The sequence below is a fragment of the Elgaria multicarinata genome, chromosome 4, assembly GCF_023053635.1.
Source record: "Elgaria multicarinata webbii isolate HBS135686 ecotype San Diego chromosome 4, rElgMul1.1.pri, whole genome shotgun sequence".
NCBI classification, from domain to species: Eukaryota; Metazoa; Chordata; class Lepidosauria; order Squamata; family Anguidae; genus Elgaria; species Elgaria multicarinata.
This window is the reverse complement of record NC_086174.1, coordinates 41,130,786-41,154,229: the sequence shown is the minus strand read 5'-3', so window position 1 is coordinate 41,154,229 and position 23,444 is coordinate 41,130,786. Positions and strand designations below refer to the sequence as shown.

Sequence of the window (23,444 nt, the reverse complement as noted above, 5' to 3'; positions counted from 1 at the left end):
TCCAAAATCTAATCATTTCTTCTGCTGGTGGTTTCCCACTTCCCTTAGTAAACACGAACACTAGGAACTGTTTCCAGATTCCTTCGAACTCATTTATTTTAGTTACGCCTTTTCTCCACTTAATATTACATGTCAGTTTATCATTAATGGCTATGTCCCATACTACTTTATACCATTCCTCAATAGAATATTCCCCTTGGATCTTCCAGTTCCTAGCTATCATCAATCGTGCTGCAACCAACAAACTCGATATCAGCTCTATAGTTCCTTTTCCACACTTTATATCTTCAAATAGTGACAGCAATGCTATTTTTGGTGTTTGTTCTATTTTCATTCCCACTATTTCTTCAATTTCTGAAAACACCATCTTCCATAATCTTTGTACATATTTGCATTGCCACCACATATGTAAATACGTTCCTTTTTCCCCACATCCTCTCCAACAATTTGCTGAATGTTGATCACTTATCTTATTCAATCTAACCGGGGTTAGGTACCACCTCCATAAAATTTTAAAATAATTCTCCTTTATTCTTACTGATAAACTTCTCAACACTCTTTGTTTCCATAGTCCCTCCCAGCTCTGTCGCCCTATTTGTATCTTCAAATCTGATTCCCAAATCATTTTCTCTGTATTCTCTCTAAACTCCTTCTCTAACAATATTTTATATATTTCACTCATTAATCCTTTTGAAACTATACTACTTCCTTTTCCTTTCTCCTTACTTACTACTAATTCTTCAAACCTCGTCATCTTTCTGCACATTCTATTATCTTTAATCCACTTTTTATTCCATTGCTCTAATTGACCATATTCTAGCCAAGATAGCTTCTTCTCCTTTAACAAATTTTCCATATCTTCTCTTGTTTTAATATCTCTTACCCAATCCTTTAATTTTATTTTATTTTTCTCTTTTAATATTTTACATAATCTACCCTTTAGATCCTCTGGGAAATTCTTTAACATTATTATCGGTGCTAAGGGAGAGTTGCTCGGAAGCAGCTTCCCTTTAAATTTACTCCAAATTTCCCATTGAGTCCTCAGGAGTGGATTATCTATACTTCCAACCCACTTTCTTCCTCCATCTTTAAAAAAAACATTCTCCAGATTCATCTCTACCTTACTTATAATTTTTTCTTCCATCCAATATAAATCTCCTACTCCCATAATTGCTTCTACAACATGTCTTAATCTATTTGCTACGTAGTATAATTTTATGTTTGGGAGACCCATTCCCCCCTTTTTTTGGCTTAGGTACCAATTATTTTTATTCACTCTTGCTCTCTTTTCTCCATTACAATATTTATTAATAATATTTTGCCAACTTTTTATCTCGGTTTCTGATATTTTTATAGGTAACATCCTAAATACAAAATTAATTTTAGCTAATATCTTCATTTTTATCAAAGCTATTCTCCCAAACCAAGATAAATTTAATCTTTTATATTTTTCCAATTTCTCTAGTACCTCCTTCTTTAACCTCGTTAAATTTTCCCTTTCTAAATTCTCTAGATTTTTTGTAATTTTAATTCCCAAATATTTAATCTCGTTCTTAACTTTCAATTCCATTCCCTTAACTTCCCAATCCTTTTCTTCCCTCTTAGTATAGTTAAACAACATCATCTCTGATTTAGACCAATTTATTTTTAACCCTGTAATTTCCTCAAATTCCCTCAACTGATATTTAATTCTTTCTAATTTTCTTAATGGATTCTTAATGGTCAATAAAGTATCATCCGCAAACATGTTTAGCTTTATTTCCCTTACCTCTCCAATTCCTTCTAATTCTTTATCCTCCCTTAGTGCCTTCGCCAAAACTTCCATAACCATTACAAAAAGGACCGGCGAGAGCGGACATCCTTGTCTTGTTCCTCTGGCTAGTCGTATCTTTTCAGTAAGTCCGTCATTTACCACCACTACCGCCGTATTTTGGGAATATAGCTGTTCTATTACATTTTTAAATTTATTTCCAAATCCCAATTTATCTATAATACTCTTTAGTGCCTGCCAGCTCACACAATCAAAAGCTTTAAAAATATCTAATGCCATAATACCTGCCTTAATATTTGCTTTTTTTATTACATTTATTACATTTAAAACTCTACCCACTAAATTATGCATATGTCTTCCTACCACAAACCCACATTGATCTGCTCCTATATATTCTGCCAAGAATTTATTTAATCGTTTGGCCATAATAGATGTAAAAATTTTAGCATCCTGATTTATTAAAGAAATAGGTCTATAAGAATCGGGATTAGTCAAATCTTTATCTGGTTTTGGGATCAGAATTATCACTGAATGTTCCCATGATTCAGGTATCTTCTCTCCTGATAATATCCTATTATAAAGTTCCATTAATTTTGGAACTAGACAATCTTTGAAGACCTTATAATATTCTGGACCCAAACCATCTGCTCCTGGTGATTTACCCACTTTTAACTTATCAATAACCTCTTCAACTTCTCTTTGAGTTATTACTGACTCCATTAACTCCTTATATTCTGATTTTATTTCCTTCTTTATAAACCTTCCAATATACTCCTCCACCTTTTCTTGTTGAATTTCTTTACCCTTGTACAATTCCTGATAAAATTCCTGAAAAATTTTTATTTTAGCTTTCATTGCATGACAATAATTCCCTCGGCTGTCTTTCAACGTTTCTATCCCATTCCTCCCTTTTTCTTTTTGTGTGAGCTTGGCAAGCAACCTCGAGTTCTTATCACTATTTTCAAAATATTCCCTTTTCATATACATTAAATTCTTTTGAATCTCTTCTATATTTAAATTTTCTAATTGTTTCTTCTTAGCTTGTATTTCCACTAATTTATATTTATCTTTACTTCGCCAATATCTTTCCTCCAAGTTTTTAATTTCTATCTCTAACTTTTCCTGTTCTGCACGTTGTTGTCTTTTTAAACTACATGTTTCTCTAATACAGATTCCTCTTGCTACAGCCTTCATGGTGTCCCAAATGACTGACCCAGCTGTTCCTCCTTTTTCATTAATTTCCCATGACTCCGACAGTTCCTTCCGAATTTTATCTACTATTTTATTGTATTTCAATATCTTTGTGTTCAACTTCCATCTATATGCCTCTTTATAATCTTTCTTAACTGTAAATTCTAAACTTAACAAGGCATGATCAGTTACTTTTATTACCCCCATTTCCATTTTACAAATCCTCGTTGCAAAGTCTTTTGAAACAAATATATGATCTATCCTGGAGTATGTGTGATGAACTGGGGAAAAATATGAAAATCCAGGCCTATTCCCGTTAAGTAAGCGCCACGAATCTAAATAATCATTTTCTTTTATTAATTTATTCAATATAGTCATATTGTTTCTCTTTTCAACATTAGTGGGATTTGACCTGTCTCTTTTATTATCCATAACCATATTAAAATCCCCCGCTAATATAACATACCCCTCCTTAAATTCTTCTATTTCTTTAAACAACTTTATAAAAAACTCTCTATGCCTCTCATTTGGGGCATAAACATTAATCAAAGTATAGACCTTTCCCTCAATTTTACCTTTTAACATAAGATATCTACCCTTATCATCCTTTTTTACCTCTTCTAATGTAAACCCACTTTTTTTTGAAATCAAAGTGGCCACTCCATTTTTTTTTGATGTCCCTAATGACTTTTCATAATAGGCTAGCCACTTTAATTTTATCATATTCGAATTCTCGGAGCCTTGGTGTGTCTCTTGGATCATTATAATATCTGATCCCTCTTTATTAAGCATTTGTTCTATTCTCTTCCTTTTCACGACTGCCCCTAAACCTTTAACATTGAGTGTTGATACCTTTATCTTTTTATCCATAATCACCCTTTTGAAATCTCTTCCGATCCCTTGTGCTCAGCAGTTCAAACTTGCTTACATAAAAACACAAACTCCATACATAAAACCCCCACCCTCCTACCCCAATCCCTCCTCCCCTACCTTCCCCCCCTCCCCACCCCCCCACTCTAATCCCCCCCCCATATCCCCGTGAGTCTAGTACTCCAGCCATCTACTTTAAAGGGGGAGGGGGGAGGCAGTGCTGTGCCTGGCCGGCAGGTTTCTATATTAGCATTTTTATTTGCAATTATCTCCAAACATAATTAACAATTCTCTTACTCTCCAGATGTCCCAGCCTCATTCCCTCCCCCACCCACTCCAGCCCCATCTGCTTCCCCATCCAGACCCAGCCTCTTCAGCAAATCTTTACCTTGATCCAATGAGGTTACTCTGTGTTCCCTCCTCCCATATGTAAATCTTAAAAAAAACCGGGTAACCCCATGCATAAGGAATTTCATTCTTCATTAATGTTTCCATTATTAGTTTAAGACTACTTCTCCAATTTAATGTACGTTGAGAAAGATCATTGTAAATTTACACTGGTTTGCCTTTATATTATATCTGATTCTTAAATCTCAATTCTTTCATAATTTGCTCTTTTTTATAATAATTACCAAATTTCACCAAAATGTCTCTTGCCCCTTTGTGGTTTTGCCCCCCCACACGATGGACTCGATCCGGATCCAATCCGTCTATTGATATATCGGCAACAGCTCCTTGAACCAGTTCACGATGATTTCTCTAAGATCTTCTCCCTGCGACTCCTTTAGCTGCTTTATTCAAAAAGTAGATCTACTAGATTAATCTTCCGAGGCAATCGATCACAGTACCCATTCTTTAAATTGTATATTAGTTGATTTCTCAAAAGCCTCTTATTCCTTCTGGTCCAAGTCCGCTTTAGCCTCTATCTTTTTGATCTTATCCGAATTTTCCACCTTTTTTATCCGCTAAATACACAATTAATGTCTAAATTCACTCATATGCTGATCCATTTTTTTAAAATATAACAATGTTATTTTCAGCTATAATGGGCCTGATCTCCATCAACGAGGGAGGGTTACTACCACTTTCTCCTCCTTCAGTCATATTTTTTCTTTATTTGGTATTGTATCCAAAGGGACTGGGTCTTTATCTTCCTCCTCTTGCTCAACTCCAGGGGCTGTCCTTTCCAGGAGGGAGAGGCATGCCAAATTATGATTTGAAAGTTCCTTTTTTTTTTTATATATAATTTGAAGGTTTCTTATTTCTTTTTTTTTCTTCTTTTTTTCTTTTTTCTTTTTTTTTTTTCTTTTTCTTTTTTTGTATATTAAGCTTTGCCCAACTTTTGATCTTTCTTTTAATGTTAGGCATGGGACTCTTCTGGGTAGGGCATAAATCTTAGAGTGTAACTCGCTTCCTTAGCAACTTATGCTGGCTTCTCTGTTATATATCAAACACTTTTTCTTTCTTCATGAGGGGGGGGAATATCCAGTTCACAACAGCATTCACTAGAGGGGATCAGTTTAATCATTCGCAGCCTCTCAGCTTCCCACATCTCCCTCACCGAATGCCGAATGCAGCTTCTTCCACCTTCTCTCCCCCCCTTCTCACCACGCCAATAAATCCAATCAACAACTTCCACCTTACAAAGCCAGCATTTCAATCTTTCCCATGTGAGATAAGAATGAAAGGTTATAACACAAATCAATGTCCAGCAAGCATAAATTCCTTCTTTTTAAACTGCGTCAGTGTTACTTTCGGTTTCGATAGTGTTGCCATTTATACAGACATTGTATTAAATATCAATCATCTCACCTCCCTTCTTCAAATCTCTCAGCTTTTCCAGCTCCTGTGACTTTTATAATCATTTTCTGTCGTTTGCTCAAAGATTTATGCCCATTAGAAGAGAGATAATTGCTTTTTCCGGCAAACGCCGCTTAGAGCCTCAGAAGAAACCCGCCATTGCTCAGGCGGCCAGCTCCGCCCCCCCTTTATAGCGGTATTAAAGTGCACTGATAACTGCTGGGAAACAATCCACATTCTATATACCGCTTTCATGGTGTTATTTCCTGCTTTTTATTCCACCTCTGTAATGATTTGACACAAGGGCCAGATCTACACCAAGCAGGATATGACACTGAAAATGGTTTGAAAACTGTATATAAAGTTTGCCCTGGACTCCAACAGTTGTCACTATTGTTATAAAACACTTTAAAGCAGTAGTGTAGATTCTGCCAATGTGTAGATCTGGTCCTTGTTCATGCATGACTAGAGCTGGATCAGGGCTGAAAAGTGGGTCTGGGGCCTCTTGCTTTATTGGATGCTTGTATCATTGAATTTATTCCTACTTTTTTTAAAAAAAAAAAACATCAACAGCTGGTTTAAAGGCAGACTCTTAGGTGGTTGGGCTTGCTACAGTGCCACAACTCTCTGGCAAAAAAGCCATGATGCAATTTCTAAAAAGAAAATTCAGCTGGGACTTATACTTCAGAACATATTTCAGGGAGCAAGAGCTGGATTAGATTGTGCATTTCATCACTTTCATTATGCTGTATCTGAAAAGAATAATATATTTAATCATTGAGCTATTTGCATTTTGCATTGCGTTCCTTTCAGGTGACCCTAGGGAAGGGTGTATTTCCTGATTCTCAAAATCTTTGGCGAGCTAATTGATTTACAACAACAGATTCCGGACTAGATTGAAATTTCTTAAAGCGTATTAACACCTAAGAAAATGATTTTAACCTTTATATTGTTACAGGTAAGGATGGAGGACAAATTCGTTCAGTTTGCACTTTAATATGAACCAAAGTCATTTTCATTTCTGGAAAAAAATATGTGAACTGGGACACAATTATCCTCAATTTCTGCATTTCTCCATATTTTGTGATGCAGTTCTATAAAAAAATACATACAAAAATATGTACATTAAGGAAAAATGCACACAAAAATACATATAGAGAAATATATTTAAAATTCTATGCATTTTTATACACATCTCTCCTAACGTATGCATTTGTGTATGTATTTCCCCTAATGTTTGCATTAGGAGAAATATGTACATCAATGTATAGCATAGGAGAAACACATACAATACCCATATGTGTTTTTGTTTGGACATTTTACTAAGAAATTCACAAACTGGTGTGGAAATGGGATTGAATGAACTTGTGCTTCAAAATGTTTGCAAGTTGTAGGAACTGAAACATACAGTGTCATCCATTCCTAGTGCAAGAGAATGTTACCTTAAAAAAAGATAAAGAAAACACCCTAAAAAAAATTCCCTGCATAGAGCAGAGCCAGCCCTCCCATGAGGCAGGGTGAATCCCCTGCTCAGGCGGCAGATTGGCAGATCAGGAAGGGCGGCAGAACACAATTCTCCCCTCCCACTGGGAGAGCCCCTGTGGGCACTGCTGCCCCACTGGCCCTATTTGAAGCAAATGGGAGAGCAGCAAGTAGGCTCCTTAGAGGAGCAGCTACCTCCCCCTCCATCTCTTGCCCTCAGCCCTCTCACAAAGTCAGGCAGGCGGTTCTCTGGAGAGGCTGCCTGCCCAATCTCTTGAACAAGAGACAACCATCTGTCAAGTATACTGTAGGGTGGATTCCTGCATTGAGCAGGGGGTTGCACTCGATGGCCTTTTAGGCCCCTTCCAACTCTACTGTTCTATGGTTCTATGATTCAGAAGAGGGCTCAGAGGAAGAGATCAAGCAGGTGGGCTCTCTGGAAAGGCTGCCTACCCACTTGCCCGCCCACTCCCCTAATGTCTTGCTCTGGGAAAATCCCTTGAACAAGAGACAAGCAGCCTCTCCGGAGAGCCGTGCCAGCTGCACCAAGTTCCTGACCTGCCTCTCTGGAGGGGCTGCCCACCCATTCCCTTGTTTGGGAGATTCTCTCCGAAGAGGCCACCCTCCTGACCTCCTGCTCTGGGAGAGCCCCTCGGTAGACTGCAAGGCCACCTCACAATGCCACACTTTAAGGAGGGACCCCATTCATCTGATCTCCCATTCATCTGATCTCTCATCTGGGGGGTGAGTGGGAGGGGAGGAGAAGGAGAAGGAGGCCCCCTCCTCCTGCCTCAGGTGTTCTTCCACTGGCACAGGGTGGAACTTACTTTCCATAGTTTCAAGCCGGACCATGCAGCACACAAAATCTGGAAAGTTTATCCTCATGGAGGTGTCCCCGTACCGCGTGGCCATCATCTGGAGGAGTTTGTCGCTGATGGATACACCTACCAACAACAAGTGGAGAAGGCTGAAGAGGAGATTGTGATACTAAAAAGACATGCAGTCTATGTTCAACAGCTGTAGAGAACAGAGTGTTGTCTGATATGCCTCGCGTTGAGGCCAGGGCAACTTACAAACTCTCAAAATGGCTTATGAACAACTTGGAACAAGAGTTGCATGGTATTACAGTCCCATTGATTGCAATGATGCTTACCCCCATGCACTTGGGCATATGACGGCAGCCTTAACCTGGCATAACCTCAATCATGAAAATAGACATGTGTTTTACACAAACGTCAGGCTCAGATTTTCACTGCAATGCTTAGATTTGCAAGACTTGAATTTAAACTTGAGCATAAACTTTCATTTGAAGGTTTTTTTCTGAGCAAGTCACTAACTCTCAGCCTTACAATAAAATCACAGGATCATTGGAAAGTTTCCTGCAATGAAATTGCAGTGATGAAAAATGCTTCACAAGGCAGATTTCTGCTTGGCATACAACAATTAAAGGCACAGGCACTGCGCCAGAAAACAAAGGTAGTACGACCCTAATGATGGAAATGGTCTCCCATCTTGGAGGATTCATCCATGACCTAATCTACTCCTATGGTAAGGCAATATTTTTTAAGTCATGGTGAACAATTGTTTCTCTATTGTTACCAGTGCAAATCCCGTGTTGCCATGGGGGCTAGTAGTCTGAGAATATTCTTTTTTAAAAGATAGTTTATAGGGATGTGCTCCGCTTCTAATCGGACCGGCGAATTAGAAGCGGAGCGGGGGGCTTCGCCTGCCCTTAAGGCGGAGGCGAAGAGGATTGGGGGGCCAGCGGAGCGTGGCGAAGAGGATCGAGGTGAAGGCGGATCCTTCGCCTCGATCCGGAGCTCCGCTGGAAAGGTAAGTGGGGTTTACCAGGCCCTGCCGCTGTCGCTGTCTCCCATGCGGCGACAGCGGCAGGGCCCGGTAACCCCCCCTACCCTCCTCTCCCTTACCTGCCTCCGTCCGCGGTCCATCGGCGTCTTCAATTGAGACCGTGGTTCAACCAGGAAGTCTGGGCCGCTTGCGGGCTCAATTGAAGATGCCGACGGACCGCGGATGGAGGCAGGTAAGGCCCCCCTCCCCCTTGGTCCCTTAACGGGTTCTGCCGCCGTCGCCGCATGGGCGGCGATGGCGGCAGGGCCCGGTAAACCTCCCGCCCTCCTCTCCCGGCCTTACCTGGCACCACTCCCCTCCTCTGCAGAGCTCCGATTCGGAGCCGGAGCTCCGCGGCGAAGAGGAGCGGAGTATGGGCGGAGCGGCGTGAAGCGGGCTGACCCGAAATTTTCGGATCGGCCTGCGGGGCGGAGCGGGGGGTCCGTGCACACCCCTAATAGTTTACCACTTCTTGATGTTTTAGGTCGAAAACACATGATGCAAGATCTTTCTCTCTCTTCCCCCTCTCTGGTGTCCTTTCAGCTCTTTCTCCTCAGCTTCTTATCCTCCTCCTCCTCCTCCTCCTCCTCTAACTATCACCAACTGTCTTTTCACTCTAAGATCGCACAGGAATCAGCATTATCACACACAGTGTAGCATGTTACATTACATGCAAGTGTAGGGCATATGCACTGATCTCCCCTTTGCCCCATCCTTCTCCCTTCTCCCTTCCTGACCTGCCCAAAGCCTGAGCTTTGAACTTTTTCTGACGTTTCAAAATTTTCTGTGCACTTACACCGCTCAAGCTTCACTTTAAAACAAGAATGAGCCAAATCAGTCTGGTAGCTCTCAAGTAATAAGCCATACTCTGCTGTATTCTTACATAAGATTCTTCCCCAACTTTTAGAAAGTATTAACTGATTTTATACTTAAGCTTTTAGGACACAGATTCTTAACTAGAATACAGTGGGGGGGGGGGATGTCTGCAGAAATCCATGGACTGGCACTAGGTCCAGGCTGGACAAAAGCCAGTCCATTCTGTGGGCTGGATGGTGTCAGTGGGGCATGACCACACTGTCAAATGTCATTCTATCCCATATCCATTTCACTTTTCTCCATGCTGCAAGAGGCAGGGAGTTCTGTGCCTTTCTCCACATAGAAAAGGAGTCTTGGCCAGTGCTGGGAGGCTCTTTCAATGCCATCCAAGTCCCCCTCCTCACATGGCATGCACCATCTCCATAGGGGCAGCACATGCTGTGCAAATTATTATTAATATTATTTATTACATTTATATACCACCCCATAGCCAAAATTCTCTGGGAGGTTTACAAAGCCACTCAACGGGCACTTCCCAGTGCTGGTGGAGTCCCCCACCACTTGTATTTCCAATTTTATCTCAGATCATAGACAGCAGCAGGGATTTCTCTAGGAGGTGGGGCTTGAAGGCCTTCACATCCGGAGTTTCCAAATACTTGATATATGTGATCAGTAATTAAGAAGGGGAAACCAGACAGCTTGATTTCACAAGAAAGCACATGGAAGGGGGGGGGGGATGACAACAGGGGTAAAGGATATGATCCTGGGTCTGCCAACAAATATTTGCAATTCATTTGATTTAAACCTATCAGTCCTTAATTTATGTATTTATTTGGTGTACTTTTAACCCACCCCATAAACCAGGTTCTCTGGAGGTGTACAATACATTCTAAATGTTAGGCGCAAAGATCAAAACAAAACAAAACAAATCCCAGGAAAAAGACACGAGAAAAGCAGCAGCAAAGAATAAAATTATCTGAGCACATTAAACCAAATTAAAACCAGCAGCAGATTAAATACTACAAGCACTCAAAACAAAACAAAACCCCAAGGTTTTTCAATGCAGGATTTCTGTCTTAATGGGACTGTAGAACTCTTTTCAAAGGCATCTAGAATGTATTCAGTGCTGTAAAGTGGGGGAAGGAATTTTAAAGAGGGCTTCACTGTCTCCTAAATTCTGCTGTTAGTGGAAAAGAAGCTGACTTTGTCATATTTATATTCTTATTTCTCTCTCTCTCTCTCGCACACACACACACACACACACACCTTTCTTTAGTTCATTGCCTGTACTGTTTGCCTCTAAGGATGGCTCAGCATGCAATTTTCCTTCCTGTGTTACACTTTATTGCCTTGATTATCACAACACGCTCCTTCCTTTATGCAGCACATTAATGATCAATTCCAGTGACTAGCAGTCAGGGCATCTCTCCAGCCCGCTTCCTAAATTCTAAATGCACACCAGGAATCATATTAGTCTCTAGAGGCCTTCCAAATCCCCCCCTCTTCCTTTCCCCTCCTGAACAATCTCACTATGTTTTGTGGCTGCCTTTTGATTGCATCTTCTTTTTGACCACCCCGTGGGGTGGGTGGGATGGGGGTGGAAAGAAATATGACAGACAGTGGACAATGCAGCTTAAACAGCTATCTCAGCGTCTAAAATACCCATCTGTACTGCAGCATGATTGGACGGTAGCTTCCTCTGTGTGCAATGTGGTGCACTGCATGTATTATAAATGAACCCAGAAAAAGATTCGGTTGGAACAATTCAATCACACTTCAGGACTTGGGAAAGTTGAGACAGGGTGGGAGGGGTTGCATGGGTTGCAATCCCAACGTGGCCCAGCAGATGTCAGTGTGGACTCAAAGGAATTTTGAGGTTCAGTTCCATTATGAACTCAATCTTCATCATTCTGCTGAGAATCTAATGGCACGAGAAATGGAATCTATGGATTTATTCCTAAGATTTCTATCTTACCTCTCCTTCTTTTCAGGACCCATGACTAGAACTGCCACACCACCCCTACACACATACACAACCCCCCCCCAAAAAAAAACTGCTGTTATGCCTGGCAGGCTGACACATTTTAGCTTCACCTGTTAAATTTCTCTGTTTCAAAAGTTCCTTCCAAAAATGTATTAGATTTGAACATTAAACCAGCCTTAACTGGAAAATATCTTCAGAGTATGTCAGCATACCTGTATTCTGTATTGCTTTTCCCAAATTGGAAACATTGAGGAATCCATGATCATTTTCATCTTCGCTTCTAAAAATGTCCTGGAAAATATTTAAACTTGGGGATAGTATTTTAAAACAAGAAAAATTCTAGAAACAATACCTGTTTATAGTAATCATCTTAGCACCCCTTCAAGAGATATGAGGGGAGGAATATGAGACCATTAATGATTTTTTAAATGTTGAAAGGGTAACAGCAACAAAAAGAGCAAAGCATGCAGTTGAGAGTTCATAAGTCTCACTACCTTATACTTTTTGATATCTTTCCAAAGTTTTTCAAAGTTTTGCAGTGTAAGTAGTCCATTGGCATCTATCTGTATGTGTGGTCAAGTTATAAGTCGGTTCTGATTAGACAACACTTCAACACAAAACATAAGCTTGTGCACTCCTTTGTGTCCCATAGTGGGGAAAGTACCCTAAATATCACGGTCCGCTGATTTGTTTCCTTAAGTTTTACATCTGGGCTGGCTTGAGATGAAAAATGAGGTGGTGCAGCATTTTCTGGATTGTACCATATCAAACTGAAGGTGGAGCGTCATATTTTTGAATGTCTCTCCACATTAATTTTTTTTTTTTTTAAAAAAAAGTCTGTACATACAGAAAACTGGCATATCAGAGAAAAAACTCGACAAAGGGCTCCATCATTTGCATACTGAGCCAGGAAAAATAAGACCCATAACTCTCAGCATTCCCTAGTGAAACACCACTGCCATTGTTTACTACCGCAGTATTTGTCTCAGCAGAAAATGGTGGTGGAACTCTGGTGGAGCTTTCTGGATTGGCCACTCCATATTTCACTCTGAGAAAGGGTCCTTCCTTAGAGCAAGGAATTGTGGGTTAGGTGCCCCTGGAGACTGCCAGGATTGCTGCCACTTTGTTGTGACAGAAGCAAATACTGTATAAAGTATCTTTAAACTTGCCATCTATATCAGTACTTTGCCATCTATAATTGGCTAGTCCATTCCTGAACCCAATTCAAACTGCTGGTTTTACCTTAGAAAGCCCTAATCAGCTTGGGACCAGGTAACCCAAAGGAACATCTCCTCCCATACCTACCCACCAGGCCCCTAAAGTCTGAGGCCTTAGCTAGACCTAAGGTTTATCCTGGGATCATCCCAAGGTCATCCCTGTTCATGTAAATGACGCACAGGGGATCCCGGGAGTAGGCAGGGATGACCCCGGGACGATCCCGGGATAAACCTTAGGTCTAGCTAAGGCCTGAAGCTCCAGGTGCCCCTGCAAAATGAGGCAAGATTACCAAATGAAGATCATTTTATTCTCCCAGGCATTTTAAGTACTGCTTTTAATACTTTTAGATTTTTGCACTGTTTTATTTTACTGATAGTTTTACTGTAGTTTTTATCCTTACTGTGGGCTGCATCTTGGTTTTTATTGTGTGCTTTTTAAGTAATTGTTTACTCTTTTGTATTTTATGGTTTTGATTTACCTGAACACTTTCCAGAGTACTTGAATTATTGGACAGTTGAAAAGTGCAATAAATAAATAAACAAATAAATAAAATAACTAAATAAGGGCACAATCCTATCGGGATAGTCATAGGCTTCTGAACCAGGAGGCTAACGTCTATCCAATGCAGGGTGGATGGAGCACAGAGGGGATCTTCTCCTCCATGCTCCATTCATCCTCCAATTTTTGCTAGATGCTCAATTTTGAGTGTTTATCCGCAGCTTCAGAGAGCCCTCCCTCAATAGGCCGGAGAACCAATAGGAAACTTCATACAGCAGTTTCTGCAGTCTCCACCCCTCCCTTACCCTGGCCACCCCACCTTTTGTGCTCACCCTCTTCTTTTCCTAAGTGCCCAAGAAGCAGCTGGCATGGGGAGCACCGCACCAGGTACAAAGTGCTAGGAGAGGCGGTGGGGTGAGTGGTTTCTGGGAACTGAGTTAGAGTGCTGGCTCCAACCTTGGTTCCCAGAAACTGAAAAATGCTATGGACATCTAGGCAGTGACTAGTGGCCATTGGATTGCTCCTTAAATAAACCGTATTAAGGTATGCTTCTCCTAATATGGTTTTAGCTGCTAATGACCCTAAGGAGCAGATTCTAGTGAGTTACAGTCAACTAAGAAGAGCAGGGGAATGCCACTAGGGATGTATGAGAATTCCTCAATTAGTTACCTCAATTATTTATTACGGACACAGACCTGCAAAATCAATATAAAACATACAAAGGATAGATAAAAAGTGACATAAAAACAAAATACAGCTTTGTGACGTTCCTTCTCTCAGGAGGATTGCAACATTATTTTTCTAATTTGCACTGAGGTCATTAGAAACTTAGAGACCCTTTCAGTAATATGGGAGGACACATCCCTTAAACAAATTAATACCAAAGTTGTGGGGTTACATCCAAAAAAGGCTGTTAATAATGGAAAGATTACATTCTTTCTGCATTCCTCATACATGTTACAATGCAAAACGACATGTTGCAAAACAGATGACCGTGCCCTATTTGCAACCCTGAGTGCAAGGGCAAGCAGGAGGATGCACTCTGTGAAAAAGTCCTCAAATTCTCGCACATGTGCTTGCATTTGAAAAATAAGTAAATTTTGACGAGAAAGAGGTTCCCCATTGTACAACTTTAAAAACGCGCAATTTCACACTTTGGTCTATGGGGGAAATTTTAGCAACTTTGAGAATCTGCACAATTTTGATATTTGTGAGCGTGCAACTTTCATGTCCAATCGCATTCGTTTTGAGCAATTCTCCCAGTCATGCAAAACAAACAGAGTTCACAACCATGAATGCAGATTGAGGAGAGTCAAGCACTGAGTTGATGTTCAGAGAATCTGAGTGAACATGAGCATTTCTTGTTCGCACATCTCTAAATGCTGCTGTCAACAAATTCACCTAGGGAGGCAAATCATGACTTTATGGCCTATTATACAGGTTGTAGGATAACTTGATAAATGAAAGGTCTTGGAATAAAAACAGAGGCTGAAAAGTGGCTACATCAATCTTCCTATGCGTGTCTTTAATGCATAACCTTTTCCTGAAGGCTTGATGGAATTGTTAGCCATAGGAAGTCCCTTTCCAGATGGAGACACAAAAATCTGGAAGCAGACAGAAAGGCTGCTGGTCATGTTTTATTCATTCATTGACAATGTTATGGCTGTTTTTCAGAATTACTCCAATGTCCAGAACAAAGAAAAGGCGAATTAAAGAGATTGAGAGCCCTGGATAGAATTTATGCTTCTACTAAGGGCCTCTTTTGTTCTACTTTTCCAGTATTTGTCTTGTTAACAGTACAAGAACTGGATGGACAACCATTGGTCCATGGGCTGCATACAGCCCTTGGAAGCCAGCTGTGTGGCTTGCAATGGATGCCAAGCTGCCAGATGTACCCACAGTACCCCTGTGCACCCCCCACAGCTGCTGCCACAGTTGTGCTGGGGAAGAGGACACATGTGATTATGTCAGAGAAGACAGTGAATAAGGAGAATCATCCCTGAACACTCTATCCCACAGCACAATCGTGGTCCCAGGCTGTTAGGAGCATCCTTTTTTGCAGAAGCAAAAACAATGTAAAAGCTCAAGGGGGAAGAAGAAAGAGGTAGTGGGAGAAGGCAGTAACTCATGTCAGGTGCCCTGTTGCTTCTCTCCATCCCTTGCCTTGCAGACAAAGAACATCACTTTTTGAAAGCTATCTTGTCCATCCAGTGGGCATAACATGGGCAGGGGGAGTCTCACGTTCAAGTCAGTGAGACTTACCTTTGAGTAAATGCATGTGTAGGACCGATAGGGTGACCACTTGTGCATTGCTCCAAAAGAGGAATTGTGTCACCAAAGATGAGGACATTAATTTGCATATGCAAATTTATATGCATAGGTGCACATTATAATAGCTATAATTTAAATAGAAATACAATGCATCTCACTATAGTGGAGAAGACTGAACAGGTGCCCTGTCTGTCTGCTCAGTCTGCTGCCAGTAACTGTTAATGGGTTCCCCTGCCCTTTCTCCTTATTGACTTTAAACATGGCTGTGCAATTAAACCACTGACTGGACAGCCTGTCAGATAGAGGGCACCTTCAAATAGAGGAATTGTCCTCTGCCAGCACTTCAAAAAGAGGACTGTCTTCTGCAAAATAGGACACCGGTCCACCCTAAATTGGGCTGCATGTGTGGATGAAACCATGATGGCTACACCTGGAAAATTAGTCTGGACGCAAACTGTGGCCAGTTCTTTACGTTTCTCCATGCAATATGATGTTTTCTTGGATGAATGAAGTGGGATATGCACTGTATGTGGGCTTTGGCAGTAAGAGGGCTGCAGAAGATGGTGACATCCAGGTATTATTATAATCTTCTCCCCCTTCAACTTGACTCTAATAGAAAGAAAGCCCCTTAGAGGGAAGAATATGATAATTGATAGATTCCCTCGGGTAGCTCTTATGGCAAATATTTACTCACAGAGCTCCTACAATGGGAAGCTCAGCACAGCCATAACTCAAAGCAAGGAAAGGGCAGCACCAGGAAGGTTTATTACATTTGTTGAAAAGATACATCCATCAGAGCTAAAAGGCTCCTGCATGAATCGAAGCTGAATCCATCTCCGCTTCCCAGACTGGCCATTAGATCTATAAATGGATAAATCAGAAAGCAACTTACACGAAGAATAAGGAGGTTGAGAGGGCATGACGTGGTGAAATGATTTACTTTTAACCCCCAGGAATTTGGAGCCTAGCTCCACGATGACGCACTGTTTCACACTTCTTGTTTTGTGCAATGCACAAGAGGCACAATTGGGAGAGGACCCAGGCCTGCTTTTCCATTTAGAAATGTGGGGATTGAAATGTGCAAATGTCCAGTGAGGATTCCGTCTTCCAAGGGCTGGAATAATAATTGGAATTGGGAATTCTACTCCCATGGTAAGGAGTGAGTGAGTGCAGACAATGTGGCTGGCACTTCGCTTACTGTTCAGTTCAAAATATGGTCCCAGTTATTAAAAAAATGTTCCTGATTGATTAGCATATAAGACTGAAGAAAAAAACCTAGAAAAATCATTGCTGGCCATAAACAATGAACATTACCTTCCAGGACTACTTCATTAAGGATTCTTTGCAGTTGTGAGGCATCCAAATAGGAACCCTAATTGAGAACCCAAGAGAAATGCTTATCAATGGTATGATCCACTGGAACGAGTCTTGTTGACAAATCCATTAAAACAATATCAGTCTCTTTGCTCCATAGTCCTCTAATTCATCTTCCATTTATTTTGTTGACTCACACAGGAGGAGCTCCACATTAGATCAGGGATAGGGAAGTGATGGACCTCCAGATGTTGTTGGACTGTACCTGCCGAGATCCTTGACCAATGACCATGCTGGTTGGGGCTAAATGCGAGTTGCAGTTAGGGATAGGTGATTCTGTCAATTTCAGTTTCTCCTGAAATCTTACATTCAGTTCATTCTGAACTTTGAGAATTTCTTTTTTAAAAACATTCACATGAAAATTCTGGAATCACTTCTCCTAATACATGCAGCATTTTTGTATGCACTTCTGCCTAATATACACTTTCCCCAAGCTATTTTCCTAATATAATGTATTTTTAGCATTATATGTGCATTTTTGTATGCATTTTATGGTTGGAGAATTTCATTGCACTATTCAGAGAAGTGTGGATTTTGGTTTGTGTATTGGTTTTAAAAGTGCAGAATTAGGTAAGTTTCACATTAAAATGCGAACCAAATGAACTTGTCTCCCATCCTTGTTGCAGTCAAAAATATCTGGAGCGCAAGATGGTCCCCATCCCTGCAGTGAATTATGCTCTATACTTATTGCTTACATTGGTCCTGATTCTACATTCAGCATCACCTCTACGTTAATAATTTCCATTTGTATCACTGCATTTGCAAACTTTGTCCAAGAACATACTCGTCCTCTTCTTCTCCCTCCCCTCTCTCTGTATCCCTCTTCTCTAGACTGCATTTATATTTTGTTTCTTGGGGCTTTTTTTTACACTACTCCAGGAAAGACATCAGTAAAGTACACAGAACAATTACAACTGATAGAAAACAGCAGAAAATGGTATGGGATCCAGGTGTCTTCACAGCTTGGATGCTCCGTTAACCTGAAGATATTGCTTCTTCTCATTCTGCCCTTGATTTATTTAGTACTGATTTTTTTTTTTTTAAAAAAAGTGATTTATTTATCTTTCTCCCTCTGAGTTTGTGTATTCTAGAGGCACAAATGTTAGGTTTTACTACCTAACATTTAAGATGATTGCAGTACAATCCCAAAGTACTGCGAGGGAGACTGGAGCATGCAGGCACCATTGGAGCCTGCTTCAGTTGGACTCCCCCCCGACAGGGCTAACATCTTCACCCTGTGGGGAAGAAGGAGCTGTTGGTTTGCCCCTCCATTGGGAGATGAGAGGACGGAGCAGGGCCTTCCCACCAGCCTAAGCAGTCTCCTTAATTTCTTTTTATTTTCTCCCTCTTCCCTCCATACACTTTTCCTTGTGTGTCATGTCTTTTTTTAGAATGTAAGCCTGAGGGTAGGGACTGTCTTCTTTATTGATACATTGTAAGCCGCTCCGAGAGCCTTTTGGCTGAGGTGTGGGATAAAAATACTCTAAATAAAATAAATAAATAAAATAAAGTGCTAAACAGTTACCATACTGAAGGGAGGGGAAATGAATAAACAAATGGTTGAATGAGCTGTATGAATGGAGAAAATGACCATAACAAACAGAAATGCCTGTAAAGAAGAAAAGGAAACATACATGCTTCCCCCACCCCCAGACCATGCATTCATTCAGCATAAGAAGAGATCCTACATCATAGAATCCTAGAATAATAGAGTTGGAAGGGGCCTATAAGGCCATCGAGTCCAACTTCCTGCTCAATGCAGGAATCCACTTCAAAGCATCCCTGACAGATGGTTGTCCAGAGGCCTCTTGAATGCCTCTAGTATGGGAGAGCCCACAACCTCCCTAGGTAACTGGTTCCATTGTTGTACAATCTATAGGTTGTAACATGCCTAGGGCTCTTGCCTGTTTTGGTTAAATGTGCAGCCAGTGGGGGATGTGGCGAATTGGTGCAGCTGTGGGAAGTAGGGCTGACAGACACAATTCTGCTTTCCCTCTCATTATGTGAGGGGTTGTTCGTTTAGACACCCCTTCAGTTACAGCGATTGTCTGAAATGTGGTGAATGACATACACACGTCAATAATGACAGTCTCAGATGTACTTTGCAAATGTCTTAAATCTCTGAGATAAAATAGTGAATGTCGAAATAATGCTCAAAGGTTGCAATCCTATGCACACTTACTGGAGTGTAAGCTCTATTGAATACAATGGAACTTACCTCTGAGTATATATACTGAAGATTGCACTGTGGGTATAATTGTCACTATCTGATTAGGGAGAGGTATATGTATATTTGACAACATACGAAACAGAAATGAGATCTTTAACATAGAAATATATCTTTAGTTTTATATATTAACAGAATATGGCTGGGGTGGTCAGCATTCATGTCTGACTCTCAACATTCATCACATCAGCTTCAGAATATATACATTTGTTGTTTTAAAAAGAATAACCACTTTGTTCATAGATTTTTTTTAATGAAGTCAGATCTTTTATATACATTCTGACTTCTTCACGATCCAAACATTGTGATTCTCCTAGTCCCAAGGCTACACACTTCTCCCCAAAGCAACTTGACGTCTGCTTAACTTTTCATTCTTAGATAATTGCCAACAAGATGTCATTAGTCTAAGAAGCTTAGAAGGCATTGCAACTGAGCTTATTTAAGGCAAAAGGCTATACAAACCTGCCATAAAGTTTTGCTTACATATAAGAGTAGCATAGATGACATGAGACAGTATATATAAGGATTGGAGGTATAGCTAAGAGAGACAAAGATTGGTTAAGAACATAAGAGCATGAGAAGAGCCCTGCTGGATCAGACCAAGGGTCCGTCTAGTCCAGCTGTCTGTTCACACAGTACCCAACAAGCTGTACATGGGAAACTCACAAGCAGGACATGAGTGCAACAGCACCCTCCTGCCCATGTTCCCCAGCAACTAGTGAACACAGACATACTCCTCTGATACTGGAGGTACATATAGCCATCAGGACTAGTCGCCTTTGGAAGTCTCATCCTCTACTTCTAAAGCCATCCAAATTGGTGACTATCATTTCATCTGTGGTAGTGACTTCCATAGTTTAACTATGTGCTATGTGAACATGTACTTCCTTTTATCTGACCTGAATCTCCCAGGTTTCACCTCATGGGGATGGCCTTGCCTTCTAACCCAACTCTAAGGGAACATCTTCTTTTCTTCTTTCCGGAGAGGGGACAGGATCTCTGTCGACAACTTTTCTGTAAGTCTAACTCTTTCTTTTTCTGTATTAAGGATGTGCATGTTCCTTTTTTTTCCTAATAAAAACATTCTGTCCCATTTTGAACACAGTGTGTAAGTCAGCGCGCCGTCTCAGCATCAAAGCAGCCACTTCCCTGAGTAGGCAGGAAATGGCAACCTGTCGTGATTTTCAACAGGTATTTTGAGGAGAAATCACCAGCAAATTCTGATTTCCCTATATTAAGAAAGAGGTGATAACACTCCGCATTGGGGTGTTTTTTTTTTGCTGCGTAGAAATAGGATTGTCTGGTGTGGCAGCAGCTGCATTGCACGGTGCCTCTGCCGTGCTGGCATCATAACTTCACCGTGTCAAAGGGCTGAGAATCTGGCCCGCTGCCCTCCAGCTTGGAGTTGCCTGACTCATGAGCCTTGTAAAATCTTCCCTTCCTTGCCCTTACTGCTCCCAGAGACAAACCTTGTGCATTATTCGCAGCAGGCAGTGTCATTTTCACCTTTTATGCATTGATATAACTATTAGCTGCAAGAGGTCTATTGTGTAGAGGCTTTTGGCAGCAATTTTTCTCTTGACTAAGTCAAGGAGTCCTTTATAACAGTTTATTAAGCCATTAAGAGCATCTCCTGTGAACACGGGCAGCTCGGCTCAGAAAGAATGAGAATCAATTACCCAAACATTGACTGATGTCTGCTTTCCAAACGCAGCAAGTGCAAACTGGAAGTCATTCTGATCAGAGTAAAATATCATATACACACTCACGTATATTTGTAGCCAAAGGTTATTGCTAATTGCTTGTTTTCAGGAACACCTTTCTCCCCACAAGCAATCAGCCCTGAGCCATCTATTATATTCCAGCTTGGGTCTGTTTCCCTATTTGTTATAGTGGCAGGCAAATCAACGGAGTTTTGAGATAAACATTTCAGATCTACATTTCTGAAGCCTGGATGAAAAGCAAGATGGGAGACTTTTATTATCCCAATTCCACATGCCTTGTTGATGCACACAGGGGTGAACCCCCCCCCCTTCAATGTACCTGTTTAGCATATCTTAGGAAGATGTTTTCGTAGGAGTTGTCTTGATTCCGCTTGGGCATATTCTAGATCAAAGGAAAGCAGGCATGTACAAAAATCAGTCACAAAAATCAGTCAGCACAAGACATCTTATTATTATTCACATGACCCGCAGATGTTTCTAGCAATTTACGATCGGCAACATTTGCGTGCACGCACACACACAAAAGATCCAGCCACATCCTCAAAAGTCTGACGGCAAGAAAAAATGCAATACAACAGAACCCTATTATCTGATCCTCAATTATCCCTTCCTAATTACCTGAATTCACTAAATTCCACCCTGTGGCCCTACGTTAATTCAGGCAAAAATAAGCTGCATTCCCATACATCCAAACTTCAGATTAACCCAAATCACTTGGATGTGCAAGCTCTAGGGTGTAGAGATAAAGAAAGCTGCACTGTAATAATAATCAGCCAACAAGCAAAAGAGAGGAGTGTTATTTTATGAAGGCTTTGTCAAACAGCAAGGCTTCAAACATGATTTTGACAAAGCCTCTAGGAGGACTGCAATTGGCAGTCACTCAAAGGGAGAATGCGCCAGGTTTATGGAGCAAAACGAAGGTGAAAAGAGACAAAAAGGACAAGACGGGGAACTATCAAAGCTGGGAGACATGGAGCTTCTCTAAACGAGCGATTTATAGCACGCTCGTGCTTGGCCACTCATGGAGCTTTTACACGATGTTACACGATGTTGTTAACAGCCAGGATGTCTCCTGTGCTATCCCCTGGATATCATGCATTTGAAAAACACAGAGATAATGTGGTAATATCCAGAAAAAGTAGCATCTCTCTGCCACTAGATGGCACTGTCTCATTAAAGCACAATGGGACCTTTCCAAGAAGGGAACCCATCACATGGTTGCCGGTGAAGGAGCGTGTTGTGACCCTTGGGTGCCTCACAGTGATTGGGTAAGCTCACAAATACCACAATAATACATTATAAAATATAAGAACATAAGAAGGGACATGCTGGATCAGACCAAGGATCCATCCAGTCCAGCATTCTGTTCACACAGTGGCCAACCAGCTGTCAACCAGGGATCAACAAAGCAGGGCATGGTGCAACAGCACCCTCCCACCCATGTTCCCCAGCAACTGATGCACACAGGCTTAGTGCCTCGAATATTGGAGGCAGCACACAACCATCAGGGCTAGTAGCCACTGATTGCCTTCTCCTCCAGGAATTTATCCAACCCCCTTTTAAAGCCATCCAAATTGGTGGCCATCACTACATCTTGTGGTAGCGAGTTCCATAATTTAACTATGCGCTGTGTGAAGAAGCCCTTCCTTTTATTTGTCGCAAAACTCCCACCAATCAGCTTTGTGGAATGACCCAACATTGTAGTATTTTGAGAGAGGGAGAAAATGTCTCCCTCTCCACATTCTCCACACCATGCATCATTTTGTACCCCTCTATCATGTCTCCCCTTAGCCTCCTTTTTTCCAAGCTAAACAATCTCAGCTGTTGTAACCTTTCCTCGTCGGGGAGATGCTCCAGCCCCTTAATCATTTTCGTTTCCCTTTTCTGTACTTTTTCCAGCTCTATAATATCTTTTTTAGGTGTGGTGACCAGAACTGTACACAGTATTCTCAGTGTGGTAGATTTGTATAAAGGCAGAATGATACTGGCAATTTTATTCTCAATTCCCTTTCTTATAACGCCTGATATGGAGTTTTCCCCCTTTACAGCAGCCACACACTGGGTGGACATTTTCATTGAGCTGTCCACCACAACCCCAAGATCTCTTTCTTGTTCGGTCACATCCAGCTCAGATCCCATCAAGTTATATTTGAAATTGTGGGGGGGGGGTTGCCTGAGAATGAGGCAGGACAATGGAAGCCTCTTCCATGGAGGAAGAAAACTTCCAGGAAATTGGAGGAGAGATTTTGGCACAGCACTAGCTCCATCTTTTCCCTAGAGCTGGACACAACACTTCTCCCCTCACACCTGCATTGTGCTGGATGCAAAATGGGGGGAAGCAGGGTGCCAACACAGTGGATACTGTTGTCA

At 41.2% G+C, this 23,444-nt stretch overlaps 1 protein-coding gene across 1 annotated transcript in view; it reads right to left on the bottom strand.

Moving 5' to 3' along the window:
* The window catches only part of CAPN13 (calpain 13), a 114,944-nt gene that overhangs the window by 9,225 nt on the left and 82,275 nt on the right, over window positions 1-23,444 (bottom strand). The window contains exons 15-21 of the mRNA XM_063125393.1: window positions 23,311-23,348; window positions 21,394-21,448; window positions 17,064-17,121; window positions 16,537-16,610; window positions 12,257-12,325; window positions 11,975-12,053; window positions 7,942-8,058 (exon numbers count right to left, since the gene is read on the bottom strand). Coding sequence (XP_062981463.1) covers window positions 7,942-8,058; window positions 11,975-12,053; window positions 12,257-12,325; window positions 16,537-16,610; window positions 17,064-17,121; window positions 21,394-21,448; window positions 23,311-23,348 — 490 coding nt within the window. The remainder of the gene's footprint in view (window positions 1-7,941; window positions 8,059-11,974; window positions 12,054-12,256; window positions 12,326-16,536; window positions 16,611-17,063; window positions 17,122-21,393; window positions 21,449-23,310; window positions 23,349-23,444) is intronic.